At 30.3% G+C, this 24560-nt stretch overlaps 1 protein-coding gene across 2 annotated transcripts; it reads right to left on the reverse strand.

The window, feature by feature from the left end:
- Positions 1-21586: 21586 nt before the first annotated feature.
- On the reverse strand, positions 21587-24560 carry LOC120087788 (respirasome Complex Assembly Factor 1-like). 2 transcript variants are annotated; one of them, XR_005484682.1, is made up of 6 exons: positions 24186-24560; positions 23788-23891; positions 22841-22970; positions 22620-22695; positions 21834-22010; positions 21587-21707 (listed from the first exon to the last, which is right to left on the reverse strand). XR_005484682.1 is itself a non-coding variant. In XM_039044688.1 (5 exons), exons 1-4 carry the CDS (start codon positions 24300-24302, stop codon positions 22657-22659), a joined length of 390 nt encoding a protein of 129 aa, XP_038900616.1. In that variant the 5' UTR covers positions 24303-24560; the 3' UTR covers positions 21587-22010; positions 22620-22656. The 2 variants fall into 2 exon arrangements, 1 of the variants encoding a protein (XP_038900616.1); XM_039044688.1 differs by having other exon boundaries at positions 21587-22010.

Raw genomic sequence — 24560 nt, forward strand, 5'->3', positions numbered from 1 at the left:
CATTAAAGCCTGTTTTTTTTTTTATTATTCTTAACCGACATTAAAGCCCGAATCTATCCGTTTTATCAATTATTGTTTGTTTTTTAAAGTTCCCTTGCCAAATCCATTTTTTCGGTAAAAAAGTATAACATGACACATCATCATCGAACGCTATGGCTATGACATATTATTCATGTATGAATTGTAAATCTATTACATTTAATCCACAAATTCTGCTAGAGAATTATAATTTAAAAGAAGTACAATAATTCAGGCCTTGAAAACACAAATGACAAATAATACAAAGATTATGATTTTACAAAGGCAACAGAATCTTCCGTGTAAGTTTCATTAACCAAGACTTTATCTGCTATGAGTTTCTTGTAACTAGAGCTCAAGCCACCCTACATCAGAATTCATTAAGAAAATGATAGTTATCTGTGTCTCTCAAGGACCTTCAGGACCTTCTCAGTTCCACATCAGAACCTTGTAAAAGAAATTACAACGTGATTATAATCAAAAGAGATGAGTTAAGAAAGAAGCTTTATAAGACTACTACCTTGAGCACCCCACAAAAGGTTGAAAGAGGGCAATAAATTGTGGTGGCTCTTTGCCTTTAAATATACGACCCTGCCAAAAGAAAAAAGCATATGATAAGGAAATTCCCAAAGATAGAAACTATTTATCACGTATACTTTATGTTTATGGTACCTAAACAGGCCTCCCTTTCAGCGAGTTGGACATTGTATTCGCCAACCGTGTAGTCATCTTTTGATCTTCCTGAGGTTTGAAATAATAGAAAATGGTGTAACAGTAATAAACACATATGTTTATGTAAAAATGCACTTAAATATGTCATGATATGAAAATGTAAGGAATGAGAAAACATCCCTACACTTGTTTACAAGCAATTATTCTTTTACAGGAATCAAGAGTACTTTCATTAGATCAAGAACAAGAGCACAAGAAATAATCTTCTTTCCTCTCACCAGAGTGGTAGGTGTAAAGAATGATATAGCAGTCTCCACTATAAATAGTGTTTCAGGATGGGTTTCATAGTAAGAATTCCAGCAAACAATGCATAAAGATCTTCCCCAGCACCCAATTTCTTACTGTTTTCCTTTATTCCTTCAGCATCATAAAATATTAAAGCCTAACTTTAAGGGAGAGAAATAACATCAGATGGAAAGTGAAGACAGAGACATGCTAGCAACAAGAATACATTGAGACGACACTTCAATGAATTAAGAAGGAAATACCTTCCAAAGGGCAGCATAGTTAAATCTTATGTTGAAGTCAAGATCTTTATACAGCCCATGGTCCAAAAGTACCAACTGTGGCTTCCTCTTGCCTGTGTGCTGACAGAACAAGAATTCACAAATCAACATTAACATTTTTTTTTTATCTCATAAAGAACAGGAAAGGCTAAAGATTGATATCTCAAGAAGTTATCTATAGGTTTTTTTAACAAATAAATCTATCATTTAGTAAGAGCTCACCAAAGATGTTTCTTCTATTAGAAGGTATGAGACAGACAAGCAAGTTTGCAACATGAGGGTCACAGTGCACAAATCCATGCTTATATATCATCTCAACAAATGCATGACTAACCTGTATAATAAGTTCGAGGTAATTTTATCAGCAAGTTACGTAAAACTCCTATCATTGATTCATAATATGGTCAAGCAAGCAATTTAAAAAGATTTTACAATAACATCCCAATGAATAGTCTGAATTCCTAAACTTGTAAAACATCTTCTGGCTAGTTAGATACAACTGTAAATAAATAAATAAAAGTTTACAAACCACGTGAACATATAGGACTATCAAGTGGGTAAAGAAAGGAACACTCAATGAACGAAGACAAAATATAAATAATGCTCATAAATAAACCTAATTTTCTTGAATAAACGAAATGTGTGGTCTTACTAATTTTGCAACTTTTGATGGTTGAACCCTAAGCTTCTAAATGGCCTTAACATCATTTATTTGAGCACCATCCATAAACTCCATGGTCAATAACTTTAAGGTACTTAAGTTCCAATATACCTTTGGAGCATACATATAGTTCGCAATATGGGGAGACAACTTCCAAAAATTATCCAAACATTTCTCACTGTTCCTGGCCTCGTTTAAGAAATCAAGTTCCTGAGGATGAGATAAAATTGTGTCAATAATGGTACTAACATAGATGGAAAGTAAAAGAATAGGACAAAAAATATGGAGACAATTCCAAATTCATAGGTTATACACTTATACCTATTATTCGTGGAAGATTATTAAATAAAATTTTCAATCTAGTTTCATACATCAAAGTCCAAACTAAAATATGAAGGAGTCACCAGGCATATGATTAATTGTCTAGTGAAGAGAATTTAATTCTAGTATTACAAAATTTTACCTAAGGAAAACTCACTGATGTTGTGCCAGTGCAAAACAGTGACTGAAATACCAATTTTAGGACAGAACCCCTCATTTTCTAACCAAAGTAATTTGTGTTTGTTCGAAACAATTCTAATATTCTCATAGAATCTCTGATATTCTGATATAAAATAGGAGATCACCATGAACAGAAAGCTTACAAGTGTGGAATAGAAAGGGGGGAAAATTCAATTAAGTTCCTAACCTTAAAAATAACCTTAATAACATGAGCATTGAGAAGAGGAAAATCGGATTCAATGTTGTGAAAAATAGAAAAGACATATAATTTCATATTATTTTAAGCCCAGCGAATTTGACTATCAGAGATCAGTTTATGAAATAACTTGGGAAAACACGTTGAATAAGATCTCAAGGGTTCTCAAGAATACATCTTCAGAAGGAAATCAAAGAGCTCACCTGAAATGTTCTATTAATGGAAGCTCCCCTAGATTGAACATAATCAAATCAGAGAGCTCACCTGAAATTGGACACACAACCCACGCGACCAACTTCAGACAACCAACGATAGCCCACCTGAAATCGGACAACGCCAAGTTCACCTGAAACCTAAAGGCAATAGTGAAGACAACCCCACCTTCAATAACGGAACGAACGGTTGGGCTTCGACAGAATGGATGGTGGATCTCCTAGAAGAAGATGACTAGATCTACTATGGCTACGCGTGAAGAACACCAGATCTGCTATGGCTACGCGTGAAGAATGCCAAATCTACTATGGCTATCGATTGTGTTACGATTGTGAGGGCTACGACAGATTGAAGAGGAAATCGGCGAAAGGGAGGGTTTTTCAGGAGAAGAGAGGAAAATGAAAAAAATTTGGAGGGGGGGGGGTCGACAAATTGGAAGTTTAATGTTTTTTTTTTTTTTTTTTTAAAGCGGATCTTTAATGTCGGTTTTAAACCGACATTATACATCTAGTTTCACTTTTTCTAACCAACATTACAGGCCAAAATTCTTGTAGTGCTACGTACACTGATGTCGTCAGCATCGGAAGTTAATTCGGGAAACTGGAACGCCAACCAAGGGATACTCAATCTTGATCCCTTCAGATCCTCTGGTAGAACGCCTAAGAGATCTTCACAGACGTTCTTTCAGTCATACTGTAGTGAGCCTGTCAGTGGTTGCCCGTCCACTCTTAACTCAAATTGTACGGCGACATCCTGCAGCGTAATAGTGCATTCTCCACAGGGTAGGTGAAATGTGTGGGTCTCTGGTCTCCAACGCTCAACTAGAGCAATAATCAGGTGTCAATTAAACTGGATGAAACCAATATGTGCAACCCCAAGAAAATCTGCCTCCTGAACATATAGAATGATGCGATGATCAAATGGGATAGTACTTTGTGCAGTCGCCTCCCTCCTCCGACAACTCAACACTATAGTGGACGAATTATCCCATACTGCCTGTGAACGATGCGCTGATACAATTGGATAGGATTAGAAGGACCAGGCTTCATTACCTAAAAAGTTCAAATTATATTACATAATAGAATCGATAACATAAAATATACATAAAATAAGTTTATTAAATAAATTCATTATAAATACATAAAGAATATAAATATATGAAATATACAATTAAATTCATTATAAATACATAAAGAATACAAATACATGAAATATACAATTACATGAAAATTATAAATACATAAAGAATACAAGTAAAAAAATAAAAATAAAAATCCTAATGACCCGAAGACGATGAAGCACCCAGTGTATGGTGTGGACAAGTGCGTCTGTTATGTCCTTCTCTTTTACAAATTGTACATCGCACTTTTTGGCTTGCTTCTCTCCAATCCATTTCATTATGAATTAGCGTACTTTTTGGCCGACCTTGTTCTCTGAGTAAGTCCGCATTTGGACGAATTTCTGTAAATGATAATTCTGGCCAATAATCTGGGTGTTGAATTGGATGGAAGTGGCCTTCGTAACAATGCTTGAAATTGGACAATTTGTAGCATTCATCAATAAGTGGTCGGTATGTCATACGCATGAATTACAAACTGCAATTACATGAGAGCATGGAATCTTGAATGATTGCCACTTATTATAAGAACATGTCCTTTCTTTCAAGCATAAAACTTGGGTATGTTGTCCTTTGTAGGGAAAAATCATACTTATGCCAGTTTGTACTTCGAAAGTTTGACTTTTCCTGTCAATAGATGTCACCGTATGAGCCGATGCTCGTTTTTCCCACCTTTTTAGTTTCTTTAAGGCATATTCTGTATATATATCCCCACAATCGAGTGCTTCACTGATTTCTTGTCTCCGACATTCAAAATACAATATTGTGCGATAGAATGTTAGCCCAACCAAAGAAGTAATGGGTAACATTCTAACACCTTTAAAAACGCCGTTCATGCATTCAGCTGCATTGCTGGTCGTCCACCCATAGCGGTACCCACCTTCATGTGACTGTGTCCATTTTTCTAAGTCAATGTCTGAAAAAAATTCAAGACATTCAGGGTGCAATTATTTCAATTCTTTCATGTACCGAATGAACTTACGCCTTTGGTGTTGATTTCTGGCCTTAAACACCAAATTTTTTAGTTGCTTCGATTTGTATTTTGTATTGAAATTACTGGCAACATGGCGAAGATAATATCGGTGGTACGCTCTGGGTTCACTCCAACCAATTTCTTCATTATTAATTGCAGCAATGATGCCTTTATGTCTGTCAGAAATCAAGCAAATACGCTCTCTTTGGGTAACATATTCACGCAATGCCCACAAAAACCATGACCAACGGGACGAATTCTCACCTTCTACGATAGTAAAAGCAAGGGCAAATATATGTCCGTTTGCATCAATAGATAAGGCTGTCAATAATTTCCCCTTATACTTTCCGTATAGATGAGTTCCATCAATCTGGATTAATGGCCTACAATGGTTGAACCCTTCTTTGCAGGACCAAAAGACCAAAAAACTTGTCCAAAAATAGTCGTATCTGGCATATTAGAGGAAAGGAAAAACCAGTCTGTTCGTGTTCCTGGTTTGTAATGAACAACAGCACTCAACCAATACGAAAGCTCCGAATATGATTTCTCCCAGTCGCCAAACACAGCAATTAACGCTTTTCACTTGGCTTGCCACACCTGTCTATAATTGACATTATAGCCATATTGTCTTTTAATGGCTTCTTGAAGTAGGGCCACAGGTACTCCAGGATCAGCTCTAACCAAATTATGAATTTAGATACTCATGAAATTTGAATCGAGCTGTGAATGATCCTGTGTCAACTCTGAAAACAAACATGAGTGTTCTCCTTGAAGTTTTGTGATTTCGAACATCCCATGACCTGTCTCTTATACACATCTAGATGTGTATAAGAGACAGGCTCTAACCAAATTTTGAATTTCGATACTCATGAAATTTGAATCCAGCTGTGAATGATCCTGTGTCAACTCTGAAAACAAACATGAGTGTTCTCCTTGAAGTTTTGTGATTTCGAACATCCCATGACTTTTGCACCAACATGCCCGTAGCCTCCAAGCACACTCGTCACTCCAGGATTTACATTTAACATACCAAAGGTCCTGATTTGATTCCACTACGATAATTTCGTAGTGTTCCGTCACACAATATTTTTTTACAGCAAACTGTAAATCTTTTTTGGTATTAAATAACATTCCCTTATGTATTAAACTACAGTTATCTACTCCTACATTCCTTTCTTCCAAAGTAGACCCTAGTTCAAACGTTGAATTTGTCATTTCCGAATCTATTTGGTTGAACATTTCCGACGGTACCAACTCAAGATCTTGTTCACCACTACTGTCGTTTCTAAATAATTAATCCACTTCAACGTCGATGTCATTATCTCCATCATTTTCAGGTTCAAGAATTACTAAATCTTCAGGACGCATCGGCGTATTTATTATGTTTTTTTCAACTGTTATAGTTGACAAAAAAAATATGTTAATATGTCAACCCAACAAACTCTAATTTCCAAGTTTTCTAAGCTTTCTAAGTTTTCTAAGTTTAAATCAATCATATATAAACTAAATCATACATAAGCTATACATATAAGATTTCTATATAATACACTATACAACATAAACTATATAATACACTATACATAAACTATACATAAATTATACATACATAAACTATAAGTATTTATACATACATAAATTATAAGTATTTATACATACATAAACTATACTATTTATACATATATAAACTATAACTATACATAAACTATACATACATAAACTATACAAAAATATAGGAATATACCAAGCAAAATTCAGCCAAAAAACATGCAAAAACATACATATAAATACAGATCAGCCCAACTAGAGAAAGAAATATACCAAGCAAAATTCAGCCAAAAAACATGCAAAAACATACATATAAATACAGATCAGCCCAACCAGAGAAAGAAATATACCAAGCAAAATTCGGTAGCAAAAAATGTAGGAAAATCGAGCAACACGACCGCTAGATTCGGTGAAGATCAAATGCAGGACTGAAAGTCGAGCAAAATCGAAATTTTGGAAGATTTCGGTGAAATAGAGGCTTCGGTGAGGAAAATCAACGATGGTTTCGGTGAGGAAAAATGACGGTAGAGAATAAGAATAGGCGTTTCGGTGAGGAAGAAGAAGGGTTCGAGCGGAGCTTTTAAGGCATGGAAGTCGTGTACCTGGTACACGACTTAGGGTAATCGTGTACTCGGTACACGATTCCCTCAGTCAAACCTGCATGACTGCCACATCAGACTGGGTGTGCCAGGTGGCTAGGGAATCGTGTACCCGGTACACGATTTAAACTCCTATTTTTGGGAATACTTTACCCCAACCCTATTTTTATCATTATTTTTAAAAAAAATCTAAAATTAGTGTTTACTATTTATAGGCTAAATTTTCAACAAATAAAAAATGAAAACAAAAAAAAAATCAAAGAGTTACTAAATGGGGTCTAATTTGTTAGGAATGCGACAAAGTCTATCTTTAATAGCATGAGACCTTTTGGGTGAAACCAAAAGCAAAACTATGAAGGTTTATACCAAAAGTGGAAAACTATCACATCATTCTGAAGATATTTGGAAGGTCATTGTCTCTAACATAAATTCCAAAGTTTATAATCATTTTTTTTTTTAAATTATGTGTTTATTTCATCTCAAAACTTTTAAATTTATGTATATATAGTTTATAGAAAAGTTAGAATTTAATTTTTATGGCTTTAAAAGTTAGAATTTAGTTAATTTAGTTTAATCAAATCTCATAATGGTCTATAAAATTTGGTAAAAACCCTCATAAATAATTCATAGTTTACGAATTAAATTCAAATATAAACCATTGAGTCTAAATCCTAACTTTCTCCAAACTGTAGAGATTAAAATTGTAATTAATTTAATCAAACCTTAAGAAACATTTCTTAGATTGTGGATTTTTCAATCTTGTTATTGTTGTGATTGTTTTAATACATTGTTGTGTAAGTATCACATGATTGTAGACTACGACAACGTCATTAGTTTGAGAGAGAGAAAAAAAAAAGTAAAGTGTGGGAAATAATTTGTACGAATGACCCCTATTCAGGGGTCCACTCGAAATTTGGCATCACTTTTTAAAAAACGCTCGAAATTTGACATTCTGCTTACGTCAGTCGCATGAGAAAGTATCGTTTTAACCCCAAAACGTACGCATGGCTAGGCGCAAATCGGATTTCTCGCTCTTTCCTCTAGTTCTTTCACCTCGCTTCTCCCGCTTATTCATCTCATTGCCCAATTCACATTGCAATCCTTTATTCCCCCCTCCCCTTTTGAATTATTTCTCTAGCTTCTTTCTCTTACTTCTGCCTCTTGTTTCTTCATCTTTCGTTTCTTCGTCTAGCTTTTTCTTCATCAATTTTGTAGTTTTTTTCCTTTGAGTTTTTCCTTCATTTGAATTCTCACTCTCGTTTCTTTCTCTCATTTCCTGGTCTCACTCTTGCTTCTTTTTCTGTTCTTATTTGCACTCAAACTTATATCTTTGATTTGAGAAGAAGAAGACGACGTAGAGATAAATAGAAAAAATCGTAAAAAAAAAGGGGCAACTGAAGAAAATAGGGTGGGAAAGAAATCTCGCTGAAAAAAAAAAGTGACATAAACATAAATTTTCGGAAGAAAAAATGGGGGGAGGGGGGAAGAGAGAAAGGCAGAAAAAACTACAAAAGAGAGAAGGAAGAAGGGTTAAAATAGTAAATTCAGAATGTGATGACATCTGCTGAAGGCAAAAAAATTGAACAAATTGAAAAGCGAAGTCAAATTTCAAGATGATCCCTATCGTACCAAATGTCCTACAATTGTAGTATGATTTTTCATTTATTGTTTTTTTTTTTCATAAAAGAAATCGATTGAAATGGTGTGAAACTCATAAAATAAAATAAGATATCATTTCGTGACATGTCAAATACTTAACGTTTATCTTCTAAGTGTGCAAAAGAGTATGCATTTTGTCATACCTAATACTAAGAACGGACATGAGAATCTCAGTGTATAATGAGATGTCGTCGACTTTTTCTCTCATGATGAGATGTTACTTGAACTTTATTTGTGTATCTAATAAATTTACCAATTTTTAATTTCAGTGTTTAATAGGTAATTGATTTACCTATCTTGTTTTTTCCCCCTAAATTCTACCAATTTATTGAATTGTCCAAATAAACACAAATAAATTTAATCTAACATCTAATAAATTGGTTGCTTTAAAAAAAAAAAAATCAATATGCAAGATACTTATTAAACACAAAGCTAGATGCTTATACGTTTATTAGATACTTTTTACATGCCCACTAAAATTTTAAGTCTAAACATATTATTTGATCTTTTCAATACATATTCCTAAGGTGGAGCTCTAAATTGAGCTTTGAGTTATGTTGCGTCAATGAGACATATGGTTTAAGTAAAGATAAACTCCTTTAGACTAATAATGATACAATGAAAAAAACATTAATTTTTATATAGGGTGGTCTCATGACTCATTAGTAGATAATAAATAAGAGTCCTTTGATATATCTTTGACATTAGTGGATGGAAACTGATATAGCTTATATGCTATTGACTTTTATATCATAAGTTCGAACTCGACTTGTTCTGAATTTTAAAAAATTATAAAATTAAAAACGTATTTACACTTAAAAGTTAAATGCTTAGTTATGTATTCATTTTCACACCTAATTTTAAGAACAATTAACCTAAATATAAGTATTCTTTATTGTAAAGTTTTTTTTAATCATAGATGACTTGAATATCCTATAGAAAGTGTGTGATACATATAGTTTAATTTGCATATTTGAGAGAAAGTCACGAATATTTCCCTAAGTTAATTATTTTGTAGTCTTTCAAGATAAAAACAGTTGAAGAACTATAAATAAAATAGAAATTGGAGTAAATAACTAGAAATATCACGTAAATGATTTTTGTATAATTTTAAATATTGATTAAAACAAATTAAAAGAGGCTAATTTTATTGCAGCATGCTTTTAATTTAGAATCATATAAGTTAACTTTTTAGAGGGGAAAAATCCAAGGTGGGAATGGTCAAGAACCTTTATTAGTTTTAGATCTCATATAAATTATAAAGGATTCACATTGATTTTCAATGGCCATAGCCAATCAATATAAGATCTTGTATATATATTAATGATCAATGTGAAACCTTTGAATTTATTAATTTTGTAAAGGCATTTCCTTTTCTTATTTCTTTATTATCAATTTCACAATTTAATATGATCTGTAAAAAAAAATATTGAAAAGTACACAATAATATGCGGTTTTAATCTTAAACTTACACATTTGAAAATTTGTATTTGAATTTAAATAAACTTACATTCTTTGACAGAAATAAATAAGGTTATAATATTTTTTTTAAAGAAGGTTAAATTAATGTTTTAGTTCAATACTTTAAAACTTGTTCAACTTTAGTAAGCGTACTTGTAAATAGAGATATCAATTTTCTCACGGGACGGAGATTTCCGATCAGGCAGGGAATGGGGGAGGGAGCGGGGGAAAAAAATTCCCTTGACCCCGTCCCGATTAGCTTTTACATATTTATTTAGTATAGTTATCTGTTATGTTATTATTATTATTGTATAAATATTACATTTAAATTTCAAATTTGATTATTTATTGGAAAATACAATGAATATATTTAAATTGAATGTTTAAATTTAGATTATATATGTGAATAATTTGATTTATATTTATTTCTTTCTACTAAAAAATAATTAGTTTTTTTAGGTCAAAATTTGAGTAATCTTTAAATTCAATTTGTCATATAAAACTAATCATAATAAACAATTTAGTTATAAAATTAATTATTCAATTAAAATTTGCTGATTTAAATTAATTGACATTTTACAAAAAAAAAAAAAAAGTAACAGAAAAAAAATTTCCCGCGAGAATCTCCGAAATTTCATGGAATGGAAAATGAAATGGGGAGCGGAAACGGGGATGGGGAATGACATTTATGACCCCGCCCCGTGGACATCTTACTTGTAAATATCAAAATTTGGGATTTTCAATAAATTTGGGATAATATTCCCATATAGTCTATTTTCTTCATGAAAATTATTATTCTTTCATATTATTTTAATAAAAAATAACTTTGAACAAATATCAAAATAGAAAATTTTTTAGTACAATATCTGAACTCCCTCCATTTAATGTGTGTCAACATCAACGTATTTTTTAAAGTAAAATGAAAATTAATATTTATGAAAATAAATTAATAGGGTAAAAAAAAAAAAGAAAAAGAAAAGTATGCTACTCAGAAATTTTCCCACCAAAATATTTTAAGAATCCACAGTTTCGGAAATTTGACCGTCAGTCAACGAAATTCGTAATAAAGCGCGTGAAATACACGACACGGTAGCGCAGTTGTGGGATTGCCAAGAATTAAAAGCGAGTCCTGGGTTGCCTTCACGTGGTAGACGGGTTAATTGTTTTTCGCACCGGCGGGAAACTAGACTAAAAATCCCATCTTATTTCCGTACCTGCTGACGTAAGTGAATTCGTCAATAGCCACGTCAGCGCCTGAATTACACTATTTTTTGCGACTGAGAAAAAGTCCAAATTATAAATTTAGTCTTTAATAATATATATATATATATATTATAAATATTTAATTGTGACAATTTTTATCATAAAAAGTTTCATTTTTTATTAAATTGGATCAAAGGTAATTAAAGTTTTATTTAGTAATCATTTAGATCCCATTTGATAATTATTTTGGTCTCATTTGGTAATTATTTTGGGTCCGTTTGATAATTATTTGATTTTTTTTGTTTTTATTTTTTAAAATTAAGCATATAGAAATTAGTTTCACTTCCAAATTTCTTCGGTTGTTATCTATTTTTTACTAATGATTTAAAAAACCAAATTAAAATTTGAAAACTAAAAAAATAGTTTTTAAAAAGTAACTCTTGTTTTTAATTTGGTTAAGAAAATTCAACGATTGTAATTGAGAAATATGCAAATCATTATAAGAAACATGAAAGAAATAGGGAGCAAACTATTATGAGAAAAAAAATGAGGAAATAAAATTTATTTTTCAAAAATAAAAAACAAAAAACAAAATGATAACTGAACGAGATCTTTATTTATTTTTATATTTTTTTAAAATTAAATCTATGGATACTACTTCTACTTCCAAATTTCTTCATTTGTTATCTACTTTTTACCAATGATTTAAAAAACCATGTCAAATTTTTATAGTTAAAAAAAGTGGCTTTCAAAAAGTTATTTTTGTTTTAAGAATTTGAGTAAGAATTCAACCATCGTACTCAAGAAGATGCAAATAATTGTAAGAAATGTTGATGATATAGACTAAATTTTCAAAAGTAAAAACAAAAAATAAAATGGTTGCCCAATCGGGCCTTAGTTTTTTATTTTTACACACTACTTCCACCTTCAAATTTCTTCATTTCTTATATACTTTTTATTAATAGTTTAAAAAATCAATGCAAGTTTTAAAAACTAAAAAATATACTTCTAAAAACTTGTTTAAAAAAAAATGTGTGGGCTAATTCATCATGTAACTTTTATAAGTAGTAACATAGAATTCTCTCTCTCTCTTTTTTTTTTTTTTACTAAAATTAAATTCTATACAAAATTAACCGAACCTAACTAATGGCCTTGATATATGAGTATGATTAAGATACTAGTTTGAAATCTTATCGATCTTTTATCATATATGTTTTTTTAAAATATATATATCTTTTGAGTGAGATTTTATGAGAAGAGAAAATGTTATTGTTTTTTAAAGTTCAAGATTAAAATTCTACAACTAATTTTATTTTCGAAATGCAACCAGTTCATTCACAAAGCACAACAACACTTTTGCAAATGATGATCCAATTCTTAGACTATTAACATTTGTCTCTAAATTCTCAATATAATGTTCGAAAATTTCCAACTTACAATTTTGTGTAAAATAGGTCATTGACTTATTCAACAATTTTTTAAAAAATTATACTTCTATAGCAAGAAAACAAATTATTTTATACAATAATTCCATAGATGAATCTCCAACATCAAGAAATGGATGACAATAGGCCAATTATTGATAGAGTGGAATTCACTTTGGCCTATTGTAAATTGTATGTAAAATTGAAAACTTTAAAATCTACCCTATACAAAATTTGATGTTATGTCTAATAAAACAATTAATTTCAAAAATATTTAATATGATCAATACTCACTAGTCATAAAACGAAGATCGTTTGGATCTTTAAGTTTGTTATAATAATTAATGATTATTATGAACTGTAGGTCATAAAAATTTGTATTCAGGATATAGACTATCTTGATATGGTTATAATAGTCAGTATTTAAGATGCAAATGGTTTTAGTTTTAGTTATAAATAGTAAACATGATAGATAATGATGACTTTCAAATAGTTTTCCTGTAGTTGAGCTTGAGTTAGTAATTGGGGAATTTCAACTATTATAATACGAGATCAAAACATTGAGTGAGCTATAATAGTCAACTCCACCCAAGATAAGTTAGAGGTGCAAACGTCCCCTTAGATATTTAAAAAAAAGTATATATAGTCTAAATAAATATGTCTAATTACACAATTATCTAAGACTCTGTTTGGTAACCATTTGGTTTTTTTATTTTTGCTTTTGAAAATTATTATTTCATCCACATTTCTTACCGTGATTTGCATATTTCTTAAGTACAATGGTTGAATTCTTAGCCAAATGCTTAAAACAAAAACAACTTTTTGAAAGCTATTTTTTTAGTTCTCAAAATTTGGCTTGGTTTTTTAAATCATCGGTGAAATAACAAAGGAAGCAATTTGGAGGTGGAAGTAATATTCATAAGCTTAATTTTCAAAAACAAAAACATAAAACAAAATTGTCATCAAACGAGACCTAAATTTTTCTCCTTTTTACATGAATAACTTAGTAGGTTGTTATTTTACACAAAAATCAGCCCCAATTACCTTTACAACCCTTCTTACCATTAAGTTATATTTATATATAGACCAAAAAAAGCATGTAAGAGGAGTTTCTTGCGGTTGTTATGAATTTCTCAAAATGATTTTTTTTTTCAAAACTTAAACAAGCAAGAAATTTTTTCGAAATATTAAAAAAATTTACCCATAAATGAAAGCGAAAATCAACAAGAAGCTTCAAAGGAGAAAAAAATATATATATTTGATATATACATCACACTATATATTTGGATTTTCTAGAAAACAAACAATTATATATTTGATATGCACATGAACAAGATAATTTGTAAAATATATGGTCTTATATATCGAACAATATATGCGATGTGTATTTACATTTTCCAGTGTATTCGGAAAAACACCAAAAAAACCAAATCATAGTATATGTGATGTATATTTATATTTTTCAGTATATACCAACATATTCAACATAAACTTTGAGATCTCAATGGAAAGATGATCGATTTTCTACTAGAAATATAGAAGAAAGTTGTAGACATCTCATAAAATGAATAAAACATTAATTTGAAACATCTTGAAGTAAATAAATAAGAAACAAACATAATAAATAACAGAACAAAGTCAAAATTTCAAAATCATTGTAATAAGAAAATAGTTAAATTAAAAAAAAAATTATTGATGAAAGATAATGTGATTAATGATAAAAACTAAAATCCTTATATAATTAATAGTAAATCATGTTTTTTTATTTTAAATATTACTACATTAAAATATGAGAGAAAATCTATGAAAATGTTAAAAATATTTTAAAATTTTGCTGAAATCTAGTTATGAAATATTACACGACATTTTAAAATAATTGTGAGATATTAGTTATAATTCTATATACAATCTTAAAAAAAAAAAAAAAAAAAATAGTAACATATATATAGAACTTGCATAATGAATTACCTTAGAAGAGTAATTTTCAACATACATCCAGCATGGAAATAAGCCATATTCAATGGACCTTCCCTATTGCATTGGAATACTTAACTTACAAAAACCAAACAAATGAGTTTAGAAATTTTAGAGGTTTATAATTGAAATCTCTTATATCTAATTATACTAAAAATATATATAAATAAAAAAAAAGCCAGAAAAATGTTAAATTTAGAGGGTTCGAGTTATTTTGACATAGTAAAAATTACTTTTATCATTTTTAAAATTATTTTAAAATGTACTTTTAATAATTAAAAACAAATTTGGATCAAACGATAAGTTGTTTTTAAAAATATAAAATTAAACATTAAATTAATTTCAAGTGATTAAATACGTGCTTCAAGTAATTTTAAACATAAGAAAAGATATTTTAATAATTTTAAAACACTTTGAACCATTCACAAAAAAAAATGTCTGAAATGACTTTTCAAATGTTTTAAAAACACTTGAAAGACTATGTTAAGTGTAATTTACATGTATATGTTATTTAGATTAGCTTGACTATGAACATTGAGACCAAATGTTCATTAGTCTTTGGTCCAACATTTGGCTATCAATTTACCACATCACTACCACATCATATTCATATATCAAGGTCATTAGTTAGGTTCGGTTAACTTTTTCATACTATAATAGTATGGACAATTTTTCATACTATTTCCATTTATTATGTGTCACGTCATCTCCATCTTTAAAAATAAAGTGTGTCCTATTGACAGTAATAAGAGGTTTACAAATATTTATGAAAATAAATTTATAAAATAAATAAGGAGAATGCGATACTATACTAATATAAGAAAAATTATGGATAGTTTCGAACCCACGTGGAAGGTGTGGGGTCGGTGGATGAATGGCTGCGGGGCTAATACGACAGGTGGGTGATGATTAGCACTAATTAGAAGCTCCCATTCACGCTGTAACCATGTGATCGCCAATCATAACACTTTCATCTAAAATTTCTATAATTTTCTCTAAGTCAAAACCCATCAATAATATTCTTTACATTATTTTTTCTTAAATAAAAATTCCCCATGAAATTAACAGAAAAATAATGGCGGTGGAATAATCATCATCACGTTCGTTCTCAGCATAAAAATATCTAATTTCGATCAACAAATTAATTACCAAAAATAAAACAAAACATTTCTTATACTTTAATACGAAGTAAAAAAAAAAATCAATAAATTAATAAATTCATGTCTATTTTTAGTAAATTAATTACCACGAAAGTTGAGTGGGGGCAGGGGTTTCATAGCAAATAAATTTTCACTTTTTTCCCCCTTTATGGATTAATCGGGTTTGAATTTGACAAAACTAGTTCGGTGTATTTTGTTGACTTTTTATACAAATTTAATTCTTTTTTTTTTTTAATAAGAAATAATATTTGGTTAAATATTTATTAAATAGAGTTACGTAAATTATTAATTTTTGTCATATGGACAGCAGCCATATGCCCACATGGTGGTTGAAGAAGATTACTTTGGTCATAAAGAAAAAAAAGGATGAACAACGATGGAAGTTCAAAAGGGTGTGGCGCCAATTATGGCTTGATTTTCATTATCAAAACAAAATAATAATATAAACATTATATTACGAGTTTTTTTTTTTCTTTGATAATACGAGGTGTGAATCAAATTTCTGACCTCAGATATTATAGATTGATCGTATAAATTTTATGTCATTTGAACTATAATCTTCACATGTTGGTACTACAATTTATATGTTATAGTATGAATTTTGAAATTTGTACTTATTTAGTTCATGAACTTTCAAATTGATTTCTGACTCCTAACATCCTGTTTGATAACCATTTGATTTTTTAAGTTTATAACACTATTTTCACTAAGTTTATTTGTTTTGTCATTCACTTTCCACTGATGTTTACAAAAAACGAACCTAAATTTTGAAAACTAAAAAATATTTTCTTTTTAGAATTTAACTAAGAATTTAAGTATTTTCATTTAAGAAAATGTTAGAACCATAATCTAGATTTTTAGATAAAATAATTAAAATTTCAAAAACTAAAAACTAAAAACAAAATCGTCACAAAACGGGTCCTCTACTTTCAACTTTGTATTTCTTTGAAAATTCGAAACTTTCAAAAATTAATTGAATTATTCCATTTAAATTTAAATTTTTATCAAAATTTTAATTTTGTATCTAATAGACCAATGGGTAAATATAAAAGTTTAAGCCCCCTATTTGGTTTTTGGTTTTTAAAAATTAAGCTTATATCATCTGCATTTCTTACAATGATTTGCATCTTTCTTAAGTACAATGGTTGAATTCTTAGCCAAATTTCAAAAACAAAAACAATTTTTTGAAAGCTATTTTTTTAGTCCTCAAATTTTGGCTTGATTTTTTAAACCATTGATAAAAAGTAGATAACAAAATTAAAAACTTGGAGGTGGAACTAGTGTCCATAGACTTAATTTTAAAATACAAAAATAAAAAACAACATGATTATCAAATAGGGCTTTAGTAACTAAATTTGTAATTTTGATAGTTTATAAATGAAATAGACACAAATTTTAAAGTTTATAGACTAAATTTGTCATTTAATCTAAAATAAAATTATGACTTGTTTTTGTGGGGGAAATGAATTGAGGTATCTTTTTTGTTAAGTAATAGCTTAGGCACAATCATCGTACGTTTAATCCACTATTTGATTAATCATGTTGTAACTAATTATATAAGCAACTATAATGTTATGCAAATCATTTGTACGGTAAGACTATTGGACATGCATTAGCGGATCAACCACACTAACTCATTAAAATAATAAATATTCATACTCTTTTAAATAATATTGTATATTGTTATTTTATTAAATACATGCATTCTCTAATCCCTGGATTTAGGGATCTCTTAGTGTAGAGGATTTTCTTTTAAAGTCGATTTAATATTGGAAAATTTGAAACCTATTGTGTGAACAAGACAATCATAAAGTAAGATGATAGTCAAAAGTTATATGTTGGCAAGCCTAACTAGTTTCTACAATTAGGTGTGAGGGGAATTTTACAATCAATTATATGAAATATGTCCAAATTATAATAGTTGATCCGAGCTTAGTTTAATGGATAAATGTACATAATTATCATTTCAAAGGTTGATGGTTTGATTATTTACTAATGATTGAACTACAAAAAAATCCAAATTATAATTGGTTTATTTCGAATTCCTTCTTGTCGAAATCGATTCTTTGAAAAAATTGAAATATGTTGTGTGGGTTTAATCCCTTGTATACTTGATAGAGGTCATAAGAAGAATGTTTTTTCCCTTCATTTTGCTACTTTTCACGAGTAAATGAGTTTGTAATCATGTCATTTTGACCTCCTAATGTCTCAAATCAAGCAAAACGATCCAACGTATGTTCTTAATTAATATTAAGCAAGTCTAAAGTGATTCATACCAATTTTATGAGCATGTAGTTTGCTTTAGTGTTTTTTTTATAGTATTTGATGCGACCACATCGCATGTCCTAAACTCAGAACAACAGGATTTTTGCAAATAATTTGTGTTTCCCAACCATTCTTTGTCCCCAAAACCAGTTTAAGGTTTCATTGAACATGAATTTTAGTCATTACCCAACCATATGGAACCTATATAAAGTGTCGGAATCATGAGAGAGAATCCGATCTTTGAAGAAAACCTACCAAAATCACCTATAATCTATTCAAGAACGAAAGTTGCTCTAAAGGTAGGATTCTTTAAGTCAACCCTGCTCGTGAGAATGTGTGGTAGAGTGGGATTCACCTTGAGAAAGGATTGAATTCATATTAGAGGGCATCTTAGTTTTTTTAGTTGATTCAAAGGTCTCGTTTATTGTTCTTCTGTTCTTCCATATTTATTCTTTTTGTACCTTGTTATTTTTCTTTTCATTTTATTGTTATTCCATATTTTTTCTTATTGTACTCGAGAAATTTTATTTGATGAAGTTTATCGATTCTTTTCTACTTATGAGTTAATTTTCTTAAGGATTTCAGTCATGTAGATACCCTAAAGAATAACATGGGTTAAGCTAATGCAACCACATCAAATTGCATCGCTCTCACTTTCTATTTCCTTTGTTGAAACTTATGCTATCTTATTAATTTGAATTGATAATTTAAATTAGTATGTTAGTTGAATCTTAATGTTGAGAATGTTAAGATATAAATAGATCTCATAAAAGAATATGGGATTAAGAACCTACCCATAAGATGTCATATAATCGTAAATATAAGGCACACTGTAGAACCAATGGATTGCATGAAACTATCTAAAATCAAATTAGCTATAGTCCTATGGAAATATAGGAGTAATTATTTAGGCTTCTAAGGGTACTTTGTAAGACAAGACTGAATAGGAGTTGTTCTCAGTTCATAGTTAGTTGTTGTCGATATGATGCAGGCACATAACTTAAGGCAATTTATCTATGGGTTGAAACTTGATTTGAATTCCTTGTTCCCTATATTTGCTTAACTTTATTATTTGCATACAACCTCAAAATCCTTCATTTTATTGATTACCACTTGTTTTATATATATAAAAAAAAACTCTTTATTAGAAAAATTGAATAGCATAAATAGTCTTTTGGAATACGACAGTTAGAATACTTTCCATATTATTACATATTGACAGCATATATGTGCACTTGACTCTTAATATTTTTAACTAGTTCATACACAATTTCGATTGACAATACTCTTTTAAGATAATTAAAAAAACATTCAACCAAAATTACCATTTATTGATCATCAAACAGTTTTTAAAAGTTACTAAACAAAAACTACAAACTAATAATGGATAGAAAGTTCAATATTTGTAAAAGGAAAAAAAAATCAGGGATAATGACTTCAAAATAAACTTCTCAAGATAGTGACTTTACACTTACCCTTTTACAACCATCTACTCTTGTATGTTTTATTGACATTTGTAGTTTAATCATACAATAATCGAATATATAAGTTTAAACCTCATAGTGGCGTTCAAATATTAAGACAATTCAATTTTAACCCAAATTTTTAAAAGGCTCATTTTAGTTCTTTGAAATTATATATATATATATCCAATTCCAATCCTTACATTAAATTTGATATAACAAGTGAACAACACAACTTCAAATATGTGTGTAAAATGTGTTGAGATGAACATGTAATAGGGAAAATTTTATAATATTATTGTAGTATCTGCATACTTTGACACGTCATTAAATGACATTAATTTATTTTGTAGACCTCACATTATTCTTAAATATTATTGTCATAACAAATGCTAAATTGAGGTATGGACCATTCTCCACATTATAATAGTATTGGAATTTTTCCAAAGTAAATAGTGTCACACGAGTTAATATATTGAAAGATCCGAGACCAAAATAGGGAAAAAAAAGTTGACGACTAAAAATGAAGATTAAACCTAGAATTCATTCATGAGTTAAAGTCCAACAAATACACATTAGGGGGAGATGCACTTGAAGACCACATGATGCATTTTGATGAGGAAAGTGTATGATGGTGCTTAGTGGTCTCCTCGAGAGTGGCTGAAATTGTTGTTGGGGGATTGAAGAGAGACCAAAAGACATTCATAGAGCAGCTTTTGTGCCAATTTTGGGCAAAGGAAAGAGGCAACTTGGTCAGCTTAGTGGGAATTATAGGAAACAAAGCAAGAAATGAGAAAAGGGGTATTGTTCATAATGGGATACATCTTGTCTTGTTTCTCATGCTTTTTCTTTTTCTTTTATGTTTGGTGCAATCAAAGCTTTTATGCAGATTTATAGACAGAAATCAATGGCAGAGTAGAATGTCTAGCCTTGAGAGTCATACAAAAGTTGAATTGTAAAATGCTGGTGTAGTGTAATGAGTAGAATGTGCTTTATAATACATTAATGTTCGTGTTGGGAATGCGTGCCACGAAGGTCTCTTATTGAGTAGAAAAGGAGATGGCTGTGGACATATAGGGGTCAGTCAATCTATCAATTGGTATGAACTATTTTGGATGAAATTAGAATCAAATTAGATATACTCATATCACCTTGGTATGCTTAATTTATCTTTGACAATTGGTATTAAAGTCATGTCAAATTTAGTTGTAGGTATAAGAGTGAACAAATTGATGATTAGTTGGTAAGGGAAAATTGTCCAAAATAGCACGTAAGTTATGCATGCTTTTTAAAAACTCGTAAAAATAGTTTTTCTCAGTCCACCGAGAATTAGTTAAAAAGTCAACTTTTTCGAACTTATCGATTAATTTGAGCCTTCTCAGTACATCTCGCCTGATATATTTGCTAATTTTTTTTCATGTAATCTTCCCAAATCTTATATTATTTTCAAATTTTCTCTAAATTTGGTTATATTTACTAAATATTATATCAAATTATTACATAGTTTTTTAAATATTTAGCATATCTTATATTTTCACAATTATATGAATTTCCAAAATTATAGATTTTCAAAATTGATTTAACATTTTTAAATTTTAGAAAAGATCAAATTTTTTGAAAAAGTGGGTAAGATTTAAGATATATATATATATATATATATATATATATATATATAATCTCAATGTTAATCCTATCCGAGATTCCACCGAGTATGCTCAAATATATGAATTTAAGTGTTAATCATGTCCGAGATTTCACAGAGAGCTCAAATATATAGATCTAATGATTAGAAGAGCCTATCTCATCGTGTTTTTTCAATCATAGATTTTAATTAACACTCGGTGCTTTTGTAAGAGGTACAGTAAACTTTTAAAATTTCACACGACACACAGGAGAGTGCATTGAAAAGAAAATTAAACCAATATTATAACGGGAAAATCGCTTGATTGAGAGTGATTCAAATGTTCTTAAAGATTACATGGTTTCACATCTAAGTTGGGAAACCTGGCTTTGTTTCATCTTGTTCTGCAATTTTTCCTAACATACATAAACTGCTGTCAATATTATCTTAAAATCTTTCAGTTGAATTAAAGCAAAGAAAACTATAGGCCTAGAGAAGATTCTAATAAAGAAAACTATGGAATACAAAAGGATGGGACTAACCTTTTTCCTACTGTAGACATAAAAGTGGAACTATCATCAATAACATTATTCTACAAGGCCAAATCAACCGACAAAAGTTAGTTACAAAAAACTTATTAAAGATTCGAATCTCCCACCTCCTTAGTCGAAGTATGCACCGTGTTGCATCCTTGCAGTTAGCAACCTCTTTCCCTCTTTCTAAAAAGCAGAGAAAAGCTACATTAGGAGAGAGGGGTAAGAAAATGAAGCTTCTTTTTCATTCCCTATGGTTTAGTGATTTATAATGTTAAGTTCCAATCAAGTGATATTAAAACAATCATTCACGGAGCTTATTTCAGCTGAAAAATCATTGAATCGCACCGAAAAGTAATGTTCGATACTGCAGCTCGTATCAATTTACCACATTCACATCTCCAAGGCATAAACTGCTTGCTGGTTTCTCTTAGGATGGTGCAGGAAAAAAGAAACCATTACTTAAGAACAAGTAGGTTTCACCCTAGATCATCAAATGTAAACAATATTGTTGGTGCCCAACTAGCCATTAATTGATGACAATACAAGGTGTTAATTTAACAAGGATTACATCCATAGCCCATCTCTGTGTGGCCTTTGGAGAATGTCAACAGCGAATTTGAGATAAAAAATCAGCTATCAGTACCATATATCAGATGCTAAAGTTTTCCTGCTCAGCTAAATCAATTTGTTCATTATGATGAATGTTTAAAGAATTTGTGCCACCAATTAGAAGCTATTGTAAATGAGCAGGGCATCAAGCAAGTATAACTAAGTTCATTGTTGGAACTTCACCAAGTAATTTCATGGATGCAAAATCATTCTTCGCTGTTCAAAAGTGTGCCAAGCTGTATACGAGAATCCAAGCAAGCTGAAAAACCAAGAAGAGAAGTCAGCTGTCTGAACCAGTAGATTGATCTTGATAGAAAAACAAGGCCTTCCTGAAGAAGTTTTCGGTTAATGCTGCATTGTATTTCTTAATAAACCAAAAGTAAAGCAAAAAGATGCCAAAGTACCAGAAAGAGAGTTATAGAAGCAAAAAGGCCCTCTTGGAGGAGAGCTCCATGACCTCCAAATTCTTCTTCATCGACTTTTAATATCATTGCATAGTATCCATATACAACGCTAGTTGATATCGCCAGGAAACTGAAAACGGAAACCAGCACATACATACAAAATTAAAAAGGATTATTGGATGCGCAGCATAATCCAGAGCTAACACCAGTTTCTCAATGAATACTCCTGGAATTCAAAATTAATTATCAAGGGAAAGAGATAAGGGGGAACAGGAAGAAAAGACAATTGATGTGTAGCATAATCTAGAATCAACACCACTACCTTGTGAAAGAATATTCCCACTGTTAGAAATTATCATAGTAACAACAGAATTGCAGTAAATGACTCGTCTAAAGCAAAACTTTTCAGATTTGTTGTAATTTGAAAAAGAAATTACAAATATAATCTTTTATATCCTTACATTAGTCATTTACTTCAACTACGATTTCTTTCTAATTAAAATAAGATCCAAATGTTTTTGCATCACTCGTATATATACAAAAAAAGAAATTTTTTAAAGATAAAAATGGTAAATAATAGAATTTAGGCTAATTAGTAAATAAATTGATTTTATCAAAACTAGATCAGATGTGTTTAAAACCCCGATACTAAATCAACATCACTGCTTGTCCAAAAAGTACTCCTATAAGTTATAACCATAACAACAATTATTCTTAAACACTATTAACATTGCATTCCATGGATTCGTAAGGGAGAACAACATTTAGCGGAAGGAAAAATAGAATCAGTGAAATAAAATCACACGAATGAGGAACATAATTGTATTTAGAAATAACGAACACTTCATCTGTAACGTCAAATCAGCTTATAGATAAGTTACATAAAGAGCACTGCATATATGCTTTCATAGTAATCGAGTATTCAAAAAGTTGTAATGGCAACTCACATTAGAAACCAAATGCCTCCAACCAAAGGTATGGATCCCCACAGCAGTCCAAGTACAACGGCCACTGCTTGTCGAATCCAGTGCAAAACATCTCCTAGTTGATCCTATTGACAAATTTGATAAAACAGAAACTGAGAACGATATTCAAGGATTGAAATAGAAACACCTATTGGAAAGATGGTCAAGTCACAGTAACAGTTTTCTGTTACTTTCTAAATCATGAATTAATTAATATGGCGTTTCACTAATTACAATCTCTACTTCAATTGCAACATTTCAACACTTAAATCCTAATTCCTCTTAAATACCACAGAGAATATTAGCAGCAACAGTAAAGATGTACGAGACAATTATAAACAATTTCCATTTGGATCTCCAAGACGTAAAATATCAAGTACCTTGTCCCATGAGGCCTCTGGATCGAACAATTTAGCGAGCTTGAATGGGGCCAAATGACCATTTTGGTGATCTTGATGCTGATGGAGATTGAACTTAACCGGTTTTGATTCTTTCATACCGGATAATTCAATCAATCACCCTAAACCCAAAGAATCTACAGTAAGCTTAGATCTAGATTCCGGAAAAAAGTGCAGATAAAATGCTCCAGTTGAGAATAGAATCACTGTATTCAGGAGCTCCTAGGGTTTTCAGGGAAGAAGATAAGAGAGAAATGGTTGGATCAACGAAGAAGAAACTTCAATTTGCAGGATTCATTTGCGGTCAAATCAGTGCAAAGCAAGAATGTATCGTCTCTCTCGGCTGGTTTCTTCAGT

Source organism: Benincasa hispida, chromosome 10 (assembly GCF_009727055.1).
Source record: "Benincasa hispida cultivar B227 chromosome 10, ASM972705v1, whole genome shotgun sequence".
Classification (NCBI taxonomy): Eukaryota; Viridiplantae; Streptophyta; class Magnoliopsida; order Cucurbitales; family Cucurbitaceae; genus Benincasa; species Benincasa hispida.

Coding starts and splice junctions, on each gene's coding strand:
- LOC120087788 (XM_039044688.1), bottom strand. CDS start 24,302: ATGAAAGAATCAAAACCGGTTAAGTTCAATCTCCATCAGCATCAAGAT. Junction 23,892..24,185: donor CAGAGGCCTCATGGGACAAG/GTACTTGATATT, acceptor ATTTGTCAATAG/GATCAACTAGGAGATGTTTT. Junction 22,971..23,787: donor GGAGGCATTTGGTTTCTAAT/GTGAGTTGCCAT, acceptor TTCCGTTTTCAG/TTTCCTGGCGATATCAACTA.